Source organism: Hypomesus nipponensis, chromosome 2 (genome assembly GCF_054491055.1).
Source record: "Hypomesus nipponensis isolate SF chromosome 2, ASM5449105v1, whole genome shotgun sequence".
Classification (NCBI taxonomy): Eukaryota; Metazoa; Chordata; class Actinopteri; order Osmeriformes; family Osmeridae; genus Hypomesus; species Hypomesus nipponensis.
Genome location: NC_140362.1, coordinates 6,141,781 through 6,159,510, shown reverse-complemented (window position 1 = coordinate 6,159,510; position 17,730 = coordinate 6,141,781). Strand labels below are relative to the sequence as shown.

The following is a 17,730-nucleotide window of genomic DNA, read 5'->3' as shown; positions in this document are numbered from 1 at the left end:
AATTAAATAATATGCAAAAATACAAAATAAACACTCTCCCAGACTTAACAGAACACTGAAACAGTATTACTTCTCTTTACCATAAAACAAACCCAACTCAAACTATGGTGTAATCACCTCCTTACCTAGTCCTGCAAAAAACACAGTTGTAATCATCAGTATATCAATGACATAACAGTTAACATGTTGAGGTAGAGGCACACCCTTTTGGGCAAAATTAGAATGAACAAGAATAAACTGACTGACACACTGACAAGAACAATCAGCTGCCAAGACTTCTTTTTAAATCTTAGAAAAAAAAAGTAGTTGCCACCCAGTCCCATACTCACTCATCCAGGCTCCCTGCAATCTGCCACCTAACCCTCTTAAAGGTTTTTAGCCAAGAACACCAGTCTGTTCACTTGGTCTGGTTTCAGGGATGAGCGCAGGCAGGTGACAACATTACCGCCTGTACTGAAAACCCTCTCTGACGAGGAGCTTGTGGCCGGGATACAAAGATATCTCCTTGCCAGGTTTGAGAGCCGTGGGTAAAACTGCTGTGATACCTTCCACCACTCCAGTGGGTCCGCCTCAGTGTCCAGTGTCCCTGCCTGGAGGTAGGACTGTAGCTCCAAAGCTATGGCTTTGTCCTGGTCCGGTTGCAGAGCAGTGGATGTTGAAGCTGTGCCTTCAGTGACCGGCTTGAAGAAGCTGCCCAGGGCTTTCTTCTTCTTTGGTGCAGTAGCAGCAGCGGCATCAGTGTCATCAGCAGGCGTCACTGCTCTCTCAGAGGCCTTCTCCTGGGAATAGGAGAGGGAAAATATTGTGAAGAGAAATGATTGACTTGTTTAAGCTGACTAAATGGTTATTGGTATTCAACTAGAAATAATAAAATATAACTTATACAACTTTTGTTTACATTTAATTACAGTGTATTACTGTTATTATTAGTACAATAGTATTGTTATTAATATTATCATTATTATAATTACCATGACAGTCTTCATCTCAGATGAAAGTCTTTTTTCAATTGACCCGCGCATGTCTTCGCTCACATATGTAAGCTTGAACCTTGGGTCCAGGGCTGAGGCCATGTCCAGCAGCTCTTGTGTTGGTGCATCATTGTATTTCTCATTGAGATAGCCCACTATCTTCTGCTTGATGGACTTTGCAAGGTCTGTGTCGTCCTCCTGCACGGCCAATATGGATGTGTTGAACAGGTGGAGAGTTGGTTTGACAAAAGACACACTCACATATTGCTCCCCAGAAAGTGCATCGGTGAATTCAACGAGAGGGCTTAGTGATTTGTTGATGGCCTCAAGTACATCGATGTCCTGCCATGAGGGGGTGAGGTGTCTGTTTTTGGTATCATTGTAGAGGACATCTGCAATGGCCTTCTGCTGCTCTAGGACCCTGCTAATCATAGCCTGCCGAGACCCCCACCTGGTTGGACACTCTGTCTTAAGAGAATGCTCAGGCAGATTCATCCTCTTCTGAACATCTTTCAGCTCCCTCTTTTTTTTCCAACTGTAGGAGAAGGCACTGACCACTTTCTTGCAGACCCCCATCGCACGGCCAATCCTTTGGTCCTTCATTGCATTCTCTAAAATTACAATAAATATAAACATTTATCATAATTATAATCTTCATCAGTGTATTAATGGAAATAGGAATTATTATTATTAGGAATTAAATACATTGCTCACATGATATATTCTACATTATTTGTTATTAATAAATTGCATTACACAATCAGGAGAAGGAAACCTACTACTCACCTATGGCCAAGTGGAGTCTGTGCCCAAAGCACTGCAGCCTCATCCAGCCATTGAGTTCAGCTGCCAGCTTCATGTTTGATGCATTGTCTGTGGTGATACAGACGAGGTTCTCTTCTTTTAAGTCCCAAGCAGCCATCGCTTGCCTAAGGCCCTCGGCTATATTGAGCCCCGTGTGGTCTTCGGGGAAAAAAGCCGTTTGGAGACAATTCGTCTTTATGGAGAAATCTGCGTCGATGTAATGAAGCGTGAGGCTTATATACGGCTCCATGGTGCGGCTTGACCATAGGTCCGTTGTGGTGGCAAAATATAATGCTGTTGACACTTCTCTTGCAACTTTTCCGCGACATTCTTCATACAGGGCAGGCAGTGCAATCCTGCTAAAATGGTGACGTGATGGTAACACATACCGCTTGTCCAATGTGTGTATTAGTTTATTGAACCCCGGGGCGCTAACGGTGTTTATAGGGCACATGTCTTTCCCAATCATGAATGTGACGGCATCCGTTATTTCTTTATGCCTGCGGGAGCTGGTTGGATATGCGGTGGCATTGTGAAGTGTGTCCTTAATTGAGGACTGTGTGGCGGTGGCAGGAGTCGAGGAGCTTTTCATTTTCGAGTCTTTTTGTTCCTTTAATGCTTGGTCATGTATTACTCTGTGTTTAGATTTTAAATGATTAAATAAATTGGTCGTGTTTCCATACGATGCAGACACGGTCGCGTGACATATCTTGCACAATACTTTTGTTTGTTCCGAGTCAGACTCCTCGAAACCGAAGTGTTTCCACACCACAGAATTAGTTTTACCTTTCCTCCCGACCAAAGGCTGCCTTTCTGCCATCTTCACTCTCCTTCTTCTACACGTTTTTTTTCCAAACACACACAGGCAATACGCACCGGCGTGCCTGAAAGCGAAAGTTTTCAGGCGGGGGCGGGGCGGGGTGGAGAGGAGAGGAGCGGAGTGCACAGGTGGAGATGGAAGGGCTCGCTGCATTTACAACATAAAACACGGCGTGTGGCAGAATAATCGTTTTATTACGGTTATTTTGTTTTTATGACCGTTGGAAGCCAAAATTGTAACCGAAATTGAAATTCAATTAATCGCCCAGCCCTATCAGCTACCACTAACCAACACTACTACCACTGGTAGCCAGTGGAGGGAGATGAGTAACGTGGGAGCGCCTGGGTAGGTTGTAGACCAGGCAGGCCGCCGTGTTCTGAATCCTCTGAAGAGGGCAGGTTGCGCATGCTGGGAGACCGGCGAGCAGCGAGTTGCAGTAGTCCAACTTGGAGAGGACAAGTGCTTGGACAAGCAGCTGGGTGGAGTGCTCAGACAGGTATCTCCTGATCTTCCGGATGTTGTAGAGGGTGAATCTACACGACCGGGAGGCCGCAGCAATGTGGGCCGTGAGGGAGAGCTCGTCATCCATGGTAACTCCCAAGGTTCCTGGCAGAGGATGAGGGGGTCACCGTCGCAGATCCCAGGGTGATTGAGAGGTCGTGGGAGATGGAGGGTTTATCCGGGATAATGAGAAGTTCAGTTTTGGCAAGGTTTAGCTGGAGGTGGTGCTCAGTCATCCAGGCGGAGATGTCTGCGAGGCAGGCCTCAATCCTAGCTGAGATCCCCGGATCGGTCGGGGGGAACGACAGGTACAGCTGCGTGTCGTCAGCGTAGCAGTGGTAGGCCATGGGAGGTGATGATTGGTCCGAGTGAGGTGGTGTACAGAGAGAAGAGGAGGGGTCCAAGGACGGAGCCCTGTGGGACACCCGTGGAGAGCTGGCGAGGGTCTGACAGTTTGCCTCCCCAGGAGACTTGGTAGGATCTTCCCGACAGGTAGGATGAGATCCACTGGAGTGCAGTGCCAGTGATGCCCATCTCAGAAAGTCTGGAGAGCAGGATCTGGTGGTTAACCGTATCAAATGCCGCAGAAAGGTCCAGCAGAATGATGACGGATGACCTCGAAGCCGCTCTGGCAGACTGGAGGGCAGTGGTGAATGAAAGGAGGGCAGTCTCTGTGGAGTGGCTGGTCTTGAAGCCCGATTGGTTGGGGTCAAGCAGGTTGTTCTGAGAAAGAAAGTTAGACAGTTGGTTAGATACAGCACGTTCAATTGTTGTAGAGAAGAAGGGTAACAGTGATACCGGTCTGTAGTTCTGGAGGACGGCAGGGTTAATGGAGGGTTTTTTGAGTAGAGGGGTAACTCTGGCCTGTTTGAAGGCAGAGGGGAAGGTGCCAGAGGTAAGAGAGGAGTTTAGGACATGGAGCAGAAAAGTTATGATAGAGGGGGAGATGGTTTGAAAGAGAGGGGAGGGGACAGGATTAAGGGACAGGAGGTGGGGCGATGAGAGAGAATGAGGTCAGAGAGCTCTGCCTCACACAGGGGAGAGAAAGAGTTTAGACATTTAGTTGGGTCAGTCATGGAGGGTGAAGGGGTAGGAAAGGTGGGTTTAGGGAACCGACTGCTAATGTAAACTTTTTTCTCAAAGAAGGAGGAGAAGTCGTCTGCTGTCAGGGTGGAGGGAGGGGGTGGGGGAGGTGGGTTAAGAAGGGTGGAGAAGGTAGAGACAAGTTTGTGGGGGTTTGAGGCAGAGTTAATTTTGTTAAGAAAGTAGAAGGTTTTAGCACCAGTTATGTGAGAAGAGAAGGATTTAAGGAGGGAGTGATACTTATCAAGGTTCAGACCATCTTTGGACTTGCGCCATCTCCTCTCAGCTGCTCGAAGGGTGGGCCGTTCTACACGAATAACATCCGTAAGCCACGGGCAGGAGGGAGAAGATCGTGCAGGCCTGGTTGACAGTAGTTCATAATTCAAAATTTTGAACTTTGAAATTCAAAGCTCCACATAATGAACTAGGTTAGTTCAGTTCTTTTTTTCAATATGTGGCTGCCGTCTGCAATACCGCTTTCTGCCTCTACGCAATTCCGCGTTCTCACACTTGCCAAGCATAGACAGTAGAAGAAAGCACACGCAGCGATTGACATGTTGGGTAACCCTGGACACAAGACTGTTAACGGTGTGTTTTTAGCCTGGAAGTCTCTAGAAATCTGGCACCTTATTAAACGAAATTAAAAAGAGTGAACGTGCCATTCACAGACACCAGAATGAATGCGTCCACTGCACAGTATCGTTCATCAGGCAGTAATACAGTAGCCTATGTTCAGTTCACGTTCACCAAGATTATGAACGAGTTCATGAACGCGTTCAGACGCAACACTGATAATAAGTACATTTCCATGCGCCTCGCTAAGCTCAACACTCAATAATTTCGCCTGACGATAGGTCGGTTAAGGGGCCCGTTGGTGAGATCTGCACTCGGGCCCGCCAAGTCATTGTTACACCGCTGATCTTAATATATTGGGCTTTATGTCTTATACTATTGTTTAGGGATAACAATAATCAGTCAACAGCTTTGCATCTGGTTTCCAATAATATAGCATGTACTATAAAGGTGATTACAAGTTTCATTGAATCCATAATCCTTACCCATCTTCATAATTAGTATGGTGTTTTTTTCCACAACACTACATGACAACCTACGTTTTAGACAGTAGGCTACATTTAACACCAAATATTTATTGACAACACAAAAAACAGGATTTAAAAACATACAAATACACTGCAGAGTGTGTTGTCCACACGAGTAAGGTGTAAGGAATTCTGTGTTGCATTGGTTTTTAAACAACGGGTTTAGATACGGTCTTCTCCTGGAGATCAGCGTATACCTTCAATCAGTAGGTTTACTACAGCAAATCAAAACGCAAGGGGATGATTCAGCTGGTCAGCTAATTCTGTGCCAGAAAGAAGTTAACAACTTGCGACGACAGACGCCCATCGTGTTAATTGGGTCTTCATTCAACTAGTCAGTGAACACTTTTAAGTGAACACTTGAAGAACAATTGAAGTTTGAAATACTAATAAATTAATTGAAAAAAGTGTGAGGTGAAAATTAGAAAACTAAAGGCCGTGCAACATGTATGCATAGTCCATGAACACTCTGAAATTGATTTTATGATGATGGGTCACATAACCAAAAAGCTATTGAAGTTTCAAACTTTCAGAAATTCACTGAAAATAGTGTGAAGTGAAAATGAAAAAAACTAAAGACTGTGCAACATGTATACATAGTCAATGAACACTCTCAAATGGATTTAAAGATGATAGGCCACATGATCAAAAAGCTATTGAAGTTTGAAATACTAAACAATTCACTGAAAATTGTTTGAGGTGAAAACGAAAAAACTAAAGGGGGTGCAAGATTTATGCATAGTCAGTGAACACTCTGAAACTCATTTTAGGATGATAGGTCACATGACCAAAAAGCTATTGAAGTTTCAAACTTTAAGAAATTCACTGAAAATAGTTTGAAGTTAAAATGACTAAACTAAAAGCTGTGGAACATGAATGCATAGTCCATGAACACTCGGAAATGGATTTGAGGATGATAGTCACATGACCAGAAAGCTATTGAAGTTTGAAATACTAAACAATTCACTGAAAATAGTTTGAGTTGAAGATGAAAAAACTAAAGGCTGTGCAACATGTATGCATAGTCAGTAAACACTATGAAACTAATTTAAGGATGATAAGTCACATTACCAAAAAGCTATTGAAGTTTCAAACTTTCAGAAATTCACTGAAAATTCACTGAAAATTGTTTGAGCTGAAAATGAAAAAACTAAAGACTGTGGAACATGTATGCATAGTCAATGAACACTGACATAGATTTGAGGATGATAGGTTACATGACCAAAAAGCTATTGAAGTTTGAAGATTTAATTTGAATTAAAAAACATTTTGTTACAACCTGATATGAAAATAAACAAAATAAAGGCTGTGCAATGTGTATGCATACATTTTGAGCAGTTAAACATCATTTTTATGTTTTCTGGTTCATGTAGTTGAAAAGCTATTGACTTTTGAAATTTTAAATGTGTAATTTCTTGATGGTCCCTAAACATACGGGCGTCCGAATGTCTGTTGATTATCGAACTTCCAACCAACTTTACCACAGTCATGTCTATCTGGAGCAAAGACAAAGATAAATACTTTAACTGTTAACCACAATTGGAAATAATATATATTTAAATAATATTAGTCTTGCCTTCAGAAGCTTTTGTTAAACACACCCATTATTCTTTTTTTGATTGTGTCATCAAGCCAGACTGCTTTTGTGGGACAATGAAGGTCCTCAGTGACTATGTTTTACCTCCACTTACATCTGATGGAAACGTCTTGTAGCTTTTATGGTTCTGTGAATATGCCCCTTTCAAAGGCAAATGTTCAATAAAGTATATTTTAGACAGAGTTCTCAAGCTTTTATTTATAACATTATTACCAAGTCTTGTTAGATCACGTTATATCCATTAATAAGCATTTGGTTTTGTAGGATGAACATGTAAAACACAGGCCACATTTCTACACTGATGATAAATTGAAGGCAGTGTGAATTTTGTGGCATTTAGTTTGAATATAATGTTGACAGTAAGCTATGGTAAGTCTGCATTATGGAAGATTTTGGTTACCAAAATAACTATTAAGCTTTCTTTGCCTGGCGTGAACAACGACGGAGCTGTTCATGTTAACAGTTTATTCCATCCGATACGATGCGTTGGAAATCATACTCATATCATGAAGAAAAAAAGCAACATATGTGAAGAGTTCCATTTACAATAGCCCTATAATCAGCCCTCTAGCCTATTTCTAAAAAACAAGTGAAAGGAATACTATACAGTGACAGAATACATTTCCGTTAAGTTTGCATCATGTCTCTGATTCTTATCAGACTTGTACCCCATTCTGTCCATAGATTCTGCCACTGCAATGCCTTAGCTCACATGCTTGTAACCATATAAATCTATGCTCGCAACTGGTTGTCGCAAAGTATGACGTGTACAGCTAATTGCAAGCGTGCACGAGGTCTCAGAGCTAGGGAAAAAAAGAGCCACTGTTTAAAGCTAGACCAGTAGTGGAGTTGGAAGTGGAAAGATGGCCGCGTCCAGTCTCGCGCTCTCGCTTGCCTCACTGTGCCACTGAGCACTTTTCATAAAAAAGAATGGGGGGCCATCTTGGAGTACAAAAGTAGCTTACTCTATATTAATTCTATGGTCTGGAGTAGCTTGATTGCGGAAAAATATATACCCAAACAGGAGCTGTTTGGACCAATTAAATTGTCAGGGCGGGCTTTATACGATGATGGACAGATGATCAACAGTAACGTAATCCACCACGTCACCAAAGAGCGCTTGGGTTGAATTTGTATTCAACAAACAACTTATTACGTTGCTCTGATTGGTTGTAGGTCTATCCAATTAAGCGAAGAGGCATTTGTTTTACAAGTTTGGTTGAAACACGCCCCATACTCACAGCCCAGCGGAGAGTTATCAGACCTCATATTCTGACTAGAATTATGAGTATGACAACGTCAGGCAACAACTGACGGATAAATGTCCTGAACTAATGTGCCTAGATGAGAATGTGAACAACTTTCATTCTTCTAACGAATCTGTCTCTCTCTTCACACACACTCTCTCTCACACTCTCTCTCTCACACTGAAGTGGAATAACATCACACTGTTGTCATTATGAAGATGGAGAATAATTGTGGATTATATGATTGAAAATGAACCTCTTAATCACCTTTTATACTTTTATATGTTCTACTACTGAAAACCAGATGCGAAGTTGTTGACTGATTAGTATTGCCACTAATATGTAGAAGATATCAAGCTCAAAGTGCAAATCTGGATAATTAGCGGCTGGGTGCGAGAGAAGGCTGTGTGTATAGGCTTCTTCCATAAGAAAACTACAAGGCCCAGCTATCATGAGGCAAATCTACGGCCCTATGCCAAGGAACCTAGTGCAGCTGGCCTTCAAGGTCGGAGCAGGCCTAAAAAATAGAAGAGTTTTTGTGCATCTGTAACCTGAAGCCCCTAGGGTGAGAGACCAATAGTGGGGGAAATGCATAATGCGTCTGTGACAAACAAAATCATACCAATAGCAAAAGTACAGACATAAGGTTTTGAAATATAAGAGGATTGTCGGGAGAAATATTTTAGTCTGATCCTGGGATCTGCTCAAGTTGGTTGGAATCACTCTGTTGTATTGGATTCTAATAAACACTTTGCATCAAACTCTGCTGAAGTTCCAGTGCTGTCTTTAAATGTTTATATCGGTTGAAACTTAGAATATTATTCTTCGACAACACACACTCTCTCTTCACACACACTCTCTCTCACACACACTGTCTTTACACAAATCCTCTCTCACCTTGTTTCTCTCTCATTGGAACTGAGCACAATCTGAAAGTGCTGGCGACACCCCACTCCGGGTTGAATGGGTGTGCAAACCATCAGCAGCTAGGCTAGCCATTTGTTTGAATCGTTGTGGGGTGGACTGGTATAGGAATGCTGTGACTGGCCCTCCTCGCTGGATGGCTAACCTTAAACCTTATAGAGAGTTGTACGGTAGGACCGGCCACTCTACTTGGGCTGGAGGCGCGACCCAGTCATGGGATGGTCTGTATTTAATGCAGGGCTATGCAGGGCCGTCAGCGGCTAGGTCAACCGTTCGCAGTGGTTGTGTGGCCGGCAGGGAAGGCTGTTACTGGCGCTCCTTGCTGGATGGCTAACCCTGAAAAATCCTCCTGGAGCGTTGAGTCGACTATAGTCCAGGCTCCGCTCAGATAGGGGCATCTGATGGGCCTGGAGGGTAGTGGCTCAACCAGGATGCACTGTTTGGGAGACCTTCAGCGCGTCCGCTCCATGTGCAAACTCCCAGAAGGGCTCTGGTGCCGGAGTCCTTCTGCTGAAGCAGAACGTCTCCTCCCCCCTCTCTCTCTCTTGTTCAAAGTCTTGTCAGAGGGACAGAACAACACAGGGTCAGACTGGGCACTGAAATTCTTAGGACAAGACAACGCAAAGCAACCTGGCATAACATAACATATAAGTACACAGAACATAGATTACATCTATGATAAGCCAAAATATAGTAAACCTCCCAATATACAAATAATATACAATATTCAATACAGTACTAAACCTCGAATACACATAATAAGCTATACTAAGCGTTTAAACCTATACTAACCTAAAACAAGTGAAGTACAATAGTGCAATATTGCTGATAGTGCAACCAGTAACTGAAAGTGACAGTGTGTAAAGTGACTAGTGAGATGTGTATCAGTGTCCATATCAATGTAAATTCAAAAGAAACGGGGAAGAAACCTGGAAAGAAACTATTGTACATGCTCTTCTGGTTCCACCCATTGGCACTTATTTGCTTTTCACAATGTATGCTTCATGTTTTGGCTACCCGCAATGTTTTTGGGGAAATAACTTTTTGTAAAGCTCTCTCTTGTAAGTCGCTGTGGATAAAGTGTCTGCTAAATGACTAAATGTAGGCCTAATGTAAATGTGTTTTTGGGCGACGACGTACTAGTATTTTGTATATAGTATTTTTGAACATACGTTGCTGCGACGTCCCCGCCGGTAGATGTTGTTTACATAAATCAGTGTCGAATCAATTGTAAATGGCAGACCTCAGTGTGATAATACCACTATTCTTGAACGTTATTATCAATAATTTATCTCAGGGCACGGACGACTATACAAGAAGGCGAAAGAAAGTAGCCAATCAACGAGTCGTCCGATGATCATGTGACATACCATGCTTATTACGTTGTTTTTCTGCGACTGTGGTAACAACTCCAACAAGTCCATGTGAATGTCGCCGGTTACATCCCACTATCTCATTTGAAAGGTAAAATCAAAAACAATTGGAGATTATTTGTGGTCGGCATTGTTCACAGGAGTCGAGGCGTTTAATGTTAGTTTTAAGATGAAGCATACCTGTCTAGTACATCTCGTAAATGCAGCGCCTCTCTTTCTTGACAAGGTCAGAGTTGCCTCACGAAAGTAGTCAGAGGCGCCGTTTATCACATTAATATAACATTTGAGTTTGACGAGTCATTGTATGATCATTATAGCTAGTTGTGGAAAAAGACCTACCGTGTTGCTAACGACTTAGCGTACGTGAATGTGGGTTTATGTAAGGTTTCCAGTGTAGATGTTACACAACTAGGGTTACCAACTTTGTCACTACTAAATAGCCTACGCCGAGACAAAAGGTGGCCTGCCGCAACAGTGCAGGTATGTGTGATTATACAGTGTATTGTTTGAAGCCATTTGTCATAATGATAGCTAGATTAATTGGCGCATTTTCTTAACGTATACTATGCGCTTGAGGGGAGGGGCACTGATGACAAGTGTCGGTGATCATTCTCATGTGTCGTGACCAGCACTGATGTTGTTGTATCAGTCAGAGCAGCCGAGCAGCCAATATACGACAAGGGAGGTCACGTTTGGGACAAATCAATTAGGCCTAATATAGGGGACCTCCCGGCTAATATGGGACATTCGGCCACCCTTTACACAATCCTATTCTGCAGGTTTTTAGTTACCTAACTAGTTTTATTTTCATAGTCAATGTTGAATGACCCGAGGATCGATCTACAATTTGCCCACCTGTTTGATCATTAGAGACATGCCATCTTTAGTGTAAATAGTTAGACATATTAGCTACTACTGTATTTTACATATTTGTCCCACGGAATTAATTTGATAAATGAGTGGTCAATGCAGTGAAAAGAAAGATGCATTTTTTCTTTCTGTCTTTCCAGACCAGGGGCCTCATTTATCAAGCGTGCATAGAAATTGTTCTTTCCCGGTCCCATTCAACGTCTATAAAGCCGAACAATGGATTTTGGTGTTTCAAAACCCATTGACATTGTATGACTATGTTTAGCTTGTGTTCTGCTCCTTTCTCTTACCAACCGTCTCTGGAGGAGGGGATCCCTCTCTGAATTGCTCCTAGGAGCAATGCTTCTAGGAGATTTTCCTTGATAAATCTCACCTGCTCTTAGTCTATAAGCTTGTGCACAAACACAAGTATTTGCATACAAAACGCCCAATATTATCTAAATTAGTTGAATCACCACCAATAAAAAGGGAGCTAACAAGTTAAATTAGAAATCATATTAGTGCGTTTGAACAGTTGATAAATGAGGCTCCTGGTTCTCATGTCTGATTCTCTGTTGAACTCTCTGCGTCTCTCCCTCAGGTGAAGGTGATTCTGGCTGCCATATTGTGAACACGTTTCTCTGGTCTGGGTTCTTCAACTGTGCTCCTCCATGACCAGCCGTCTACTTGGCCGATGTGCCCGTCTTCTAGCCAGGGCTTCACCTAATGCTCAGGCCACAACTGCCCGCTTATCTGCCCCTCCAGTTGGGCCTACAGAGCCACTATGGGCCTTTGCCTGGATGGGGCCTTTGGGGAGGCCACTGTGTGAAGGCAGGAGTGTGGCCAAGGATGAGGACTTTCCCACTGTGCCCAAACGCACACACCTGGATGAGCTTCTAGAGAAGGCGGAGTCTCAGCAGGATATCCTGTTAGCTTGGGCTGAGCGAGGAGGAAACGGCAACCAAGCTGCAGTGGCCATGGTCAGATTATCTCAGTGCCAGAAAGGGGGCTCTGAATTAAACCAATCAGAGTTGTTGAAGGATCCCAGGCTGCAGGATATGATGGATACGGTTGCTGGACAGGTAGGCGGAGCTGGTGGTGTGTAAACAGTAACACTGTCAACTGTGGACTCAAGGAGACACAGTCACCTTCAAGTTAATTTATGTAGTTTATGGTATCTGTAGTAGAAAGATAAAGTACATCAGCAATTAGCCTGCACTGTTGAACGGACATGCTGGCAACCAACACTGGTGGGCACAGAGTTGCAGAAAAGTCTCAACTACAGTAGCTACAACTGGCAAGACAAAAACCAAGCCTGACTAAGGAAAGCCTGTCCACTATCTATTAAAGGGGTGATTGACTGGGTTTTTGGGGTATTTCACACTGTTCCTTAAGGTCTCCAAATAGGGTATATAACATTGGTTGGGCTGAAAATGGCCCGGGTGCTGTTCTATGCCCCCTGATGCTTCCTGTGAATTTGTCCTGGGAAAAAAGACTAGGTTTTCTCCTTTTATGGTCCATCCATCCATCATCTGCCACTTCTCCGGGGGTCGGGTCGCGGGGGCAGCAACATAAGCAGGGAGGCCCAGACTTCCCCCCCCCCCGCCACTTCCACCAGCTCTTCCTGGGGGACCCCAAGGCGTTCCCAGGCCAGCCGAGAGACATAGTCCCTCCAGCGTGTCCTCGGTCTTCCCCGGGGCTTCTTACCATTCCACGAATGCACGATCCTTACACGTTGTACCTCGTCGTAAGCAGGCTTTCCAGCGATAAAAAATACAATACCAATTGGTATTATTGAAGGGGAGGAATAATCGACTGAAATTACGTCTCCAAACTTTTTTTGAGGAGTTTACATAAAACATGCTAACACATATAACGCACCTGGATAAGAGCATGTGCTAAATGACTACAAATATCCGATGTCATCACTCAGGTGCACCAATCACTGGAACGAGACCAAAAAAAACTGTCCAACTTCCCCCTAGAGTGCCTTTGGATACACATACAAATAGGGCAAAAAAAAAATCTTTATCTTCAATGCGCCCATATTCACTCGTAAATGTTGGTGTAGGTCAGATAGGAAAAGACTATAGAAGTAATAAACAGTAAAAACAAAAACAATCATTACATCAGTGTTTCATTTTATTTGTAACTAGTTAATCTTCACAAACACTGAAAAGTTGTTTTGCAGTATGTTAAAGATATGCAATTGATCAACTTATAGATGCGTCTTTCTAATTGCCATTAGATAGGAGGGAAGATACATATTGTGTAAGTTTTAACACGTTGCATGTAGCTTGTACCAAAGCCCCTCGATGAAAAAGTTGTTACTATTTATTACTACAGCACAATTTGTAACTCATACATTTGCAGTTTATGGCTAATAGCAGAGCCCTGATGTAAAAACTAGACCCTCAAGTAGATAAACAAGAAGTTAGCTAACGTTCTACTGCTAACAGTGCTAGCTGGTCGGTTTTGCGGGGAAATCTCAAATACATGTACTGACTGTAAACTAAATCACACAACTTAATTCTAGAGGACCTAAGCTTTCAAACTAAGTATAGCAAATGCATTTTCCCCTCTATTTTCCCTGAGTGCAAGAGGTCATGTGATAGGCTTTCTGGCAGCCTCACATAGTTGAAACAGTTGCAAACAAGAAAAAAAGAAGAAATTGGGCAATCTTGTGAAAAAATGGTCCTAACCTATATCATCTTTTCTTTGCAGTGATATTTTTAATTATTATATGGCAACGACGGTACAAGCTTTCTGGCTAATGGGTAGTCATGCCAGCCGCGTATTGCCCTCCTCGCCGGTCAATACGGGTCCGTATTGCCTCTGACGTCAGCTTCAAAATGAGCGATAGCGACGTGTCAGCTGCTGAGTTTTACTATCCAGATAATGCTGAAAAGATTTGTAATCGAAAGTGAGGATGAAGACTAGACTCTTTGAATCACTTGTGTCGTTATTTTGTGTTGAAATTAAAGCCATTTTAGCAGAACCATGTTGTCCGCTTTCTATCAAAAGTAATGAGTTGCTAGGCAACACATGAAACACACCGTGAGAAGACTTGAGAGCTACAAACAGCCTAGAGGTACCATTTATTTTCGTTTGCAAAATGAAAAGAAGCTAAAAATGCCATATAATAAACTACTTACTAACCTCGACCGTTCGGTCATGCCGGAAAATATCAAACCTCGGCTTTGCCACATCGACCTCGCTATTGCTCGGTCGATACGTTCCAGCCTCATTTCCCGGCATGACCTCACTCTTGGTTAGTAAGTAGTTAGTATCAGACCACGGACCCATTAGCCAATCAGAACGCTCGTACTGTCATTGCCATATAATAATCCATATCAGACCGGCAATGAGGTCAATACGCGGTTTATCAACATATCAACGGATTATCCTCGCTATCGCTCGGTCGATACGTTCAAGCCCCAGTTTGATATTTCCCGGCATGACCTCACTTTTGGTTAGTAAGTAGTTATTATCGCATTTCATTAATAAAGAACCCCCTTTGAAACAAGCTGATTCTAACAACGTTGTCACCGTTGCAACTGAGTCTTTGCTGGAATCGCGATTCTAGTGCCACCAACACACTGAAAAATGTGCCCCCAAAAACATATATAGCCTAAGCTTAAATGCATTTCTGGAAAACTGGCTATTATACACACAAGTTTACTGGAAGCGATCATTGTCAGTAACAACAACAGTAAAATGCGACCATTTGGTCAGTCTACAGCCATGCCTGGAGAAGCCAGCTGTGCTCCATTTTGTTCCTAGTTTCAGACTTCACCCTGGGTAAGTTGTACAGCTGAGCTAGCTAACTACTAGACTACCGCTGTGTGCAAATCGCTGGATCTAACCAGTCAAAGGGCGCACAAAAATACAGGGTGTTGATTACATAGCCTGGAAATATGGCGAGCTACATGTCATCACCCTGGCCTTTCAGAATCAGATTTTTTTTATTGCCGTGTAAGTTAACACAAACTGAGGATTTACTGTGGCAGGAAGGTGCATACAATAAATAAATACGGATATTAATAAAAAAAAAAGGGTAAAAGAAGCAGTCTTTTAAAAGACAAGAGCTAAACATTCTAAAGAGCTAAACAATGTAGATATAAAAAAGATATAGACAAATATAAACATGACATGAAATTGGGCAGCATAGTGCCATGATAATTGTGCAAATAGGTGGTGAATTATAAATATAAAGTGCTATATCAGTATGAGTCGTTGGCCTTGTTGAAGAAGCCAGCAGCTGATGGGAAGAAACTGTCCTTATGGCATGAAGTTTTGGTCCTGATGGACCGCAGCCTTCTGCCGGAGGGGAGTAGCTGGAACAGGGTGTCCAGGGTGGAAGGAGTCGGACAGAATCTTCCTCACTCACTTCAGGGTCCTCGAAGTGTGCAGGTCCTTGAGGATAGGCAAATTGCAGCCAATCACCTTCTCAGCAGAGCGGATGATACGCTGCAGCCTGCTCTCGTCCTTGGCAGTGGCCGCAGCGCACCAGATGGTGAAGGAGGAGGTGAGGATGGATTCAATGATGGCTGTGTAGAAGTGCACCATCATTGTCTTTGGCCGGTTGAATTTCTTCAGCTGCCGTAGGAAGTACATCCTCCTACATCCTGTTGTGCTTTCTTGATGAGGGAGCTGATTCTCAGTTCCCACTTGAGGTCCTGGGAGAGGATAGTGCCCTGGAAGTGGAAGGACTTCACAGTGTTGACTGGGGAGTCACACAGGGTGATGGGGGTGAGTGGGACTGTATTCTTCCTGAAGTCTACAACCATCTCCACTGTCTAAAGAGCATTGAGCTCTAAGTTGTTCTGGCTGCCCCAGGTCACCAGGTTGTCAGCTTCCTACCTATAGTCTGACTCATCCCCACTAGAGATAAGCCCAGAGCCCATGAGGGTGGTGTCAGACAGGGTGTGTGGTGGTGCAGCTGTTGGTGTACAGTGAGAAGAGCAGAGGGGAAAGGACGCAGACCTGAGGGGATCTGGTGCTGATAGACCGGGAATCACGTGTGTTCCGAGCTTAGCGCACTGCTTCCTGTCAGACAGGAAGTCTGTGATCCACCTGCAGGTGGAGTTGGGCATGTTCAGCTGGGAGAGCTTGTCCTGAAGCAGAGTGGGGATAATATTGTTGAAGGCAGAGCTGAAGTCCACAAACAGGATCCTGGCATAGGATGCTGGTGTGTCCAGGTGCTGGAGGGTGAAGTGGAGGGCCATGTTAACTGCATTGTCTACAGACCTGTTGGCTCTGTAGGCAAACTGCAGGGGGTCCAGGAGAGGGTCCGTGATGGCTTTGCCAGCACCAGGCGCTCAAAAGACTTCAATACCACAGAGGTCAGGGCGGTAGTCATTAAGTCATTAAGGGGTCTGTAATCAAGTCCTGTTGGCCGTGTATTTTTGGGCACAGGGACGATGGTGGAGGACTTGAAACAGGCTGGCACATGGTATGTCTCCAGGGAGGTGTTAAAGATGTTGGTGAACACCGGAGACAGCTGGACAGCACAGTGCTTGAGGGTGGCAGGAGAGACAGCGTCTGGCCCAGCTGCTTTGTGTGGGTTCTGCCTCTTGTCAACTTCTCTTTCCTGAATGGAGAGAGTTGTCTCTGGAGATGGGGGGAGGGGGGGGGGGCTCTTGGGTGGGAAGGTGTTGTTCAGCACAGTCTTTCAAATCTACAGTAGAACTCGTTCAAGTTGTTGGCCAAGCGAGAGTCGTTCATGGTGTGGGGGGCTCTGGGCTTGTAGTTGGTGATCTGCCTGAGCCCTCTCCAGACAGAAGTAGAGTCATTAGCAGAGAACTGGTGTTTTGGTTTCTCTTAGAACAGTTGTTTGGCCTCTCTCACCGCCATGCTAAACCTGTTCTTTGACTCCTCGTCTCTATCCCCACTCCTACACGCTTCCTCCTTCTCCAACCTCAACCTTCTGAGTTTCACTGTAACCAGGGTTTGTTGTTGTTTTGTTGAAGCTCACTCTGGTGCATGTTGGTATACAGCAATCCTCACAGAATCTGATGTACAACATCACAGGCTCTTTGAGCTCATCCAAACTATTGGTAGACTTTGCCTGTGGCGTTTCCGCAGCTGTCTTGCCATTAGCTAGCCTAGCTATCTCCCAGAAGTTAACAAGCGTCAAACGAATGTTCTACTATAGGTAATTGCGCATGGGTTAGTGACATTAGTGACTGTGACTATGACTAGCTAGTTAGCCATCGTTAGCTTCACTTTTCTCCACAAAAACTTAAATTAAACTTTAACCATGCCATAGAATGTAAAATCCACACCATTATACCACACAACATGCACTCTCAGAGTGCCCAACAAGAATATTTTAACTAACAAACAACAATATTACAAACATCTAAATGAACGCAACAACTGAAATCCCTTGCGTAGCTGTTGTAACCAAACTATTTTCTACAAGTCTTGGCGTTTCTTGACATGCCGCACTGCATGCT

At 43.8% G+C, this 17,730-nt stretch overlaps 2 protein-coding genes across 3 annotated transcripts in view; one reads left to right on the top strand and one right to left on the bottom strand.

Moving 5' to 3' along the window:
• Window positions 1-315: 315 nt before the first annotated feature.
• Window positions 316-2,863, bottom strand: LOC146300582 (E3 SUMO-protein ligase ZBED1-like). Its single transcript, XM_084703914.1, has 3 exons — window positions 1,758-2,863; window positions 972-1,582; window positions 316-779 (listed from the first exon to the last, which is right to left on the bottom strand). Exons 1-3 carry the CDS (start codon window positions 2,746-2,748, stop codon window positions 366-368), a joined length of 2,016 nt encoding a protein of 671 aa, XP_084560040.1. The 5' UTR covers window positions 2,749-2,863; the 3' UTR covers window positions 316-365.
• Window positions 2,864-10,429: 7,566 nt separating this feature from the next.
• tbrg4 (transforming growth factor beta regulator 4) overlaps window positions 10,430-17,730 on the top strand; it is a 32,664-nt gene continuing 25,363 nt past the window's right edge. The window contains exons 1-2 of one of the 2 annotated variants that reach the window (XM_084703911.1): window positions 10,430-10,511; window positions 11,871-12,351. In XM_084703911.1, the coding sequence (XP_084560037.1) occupies window positions 11,941-12,351 (411 nt within the window). In that variant the 5' untranslated portion in view covers window positions 10,430-10,511; window positions 11,871-11,940. The other variant, XM_084703913.1, reaches the window with a different exon arrangement.

Coding starts and splice junctions, on each gene's coding strand:
- LOC146300582 (XM_084703914.1), bottom strand. CDS start 2,748: ATGCAGCGAGCCCTTCCATCTCCACCTGTGCACTCCGCTCCTCTCCTC. Junction 1,583..1,757: donor CAGACTCCACTTGGCCATAG/GTGAGTAGTAGG, acceptor TTGTAATTTTAG/AGAATGCAATGAAGGACCAA. Junction 780..971: donor CTGAGATGAAGACTGTCATG/GTAATTATAATA, acceptor TCCTATTCCCAG/GAGAAGGCCTCTGAGAGAGC.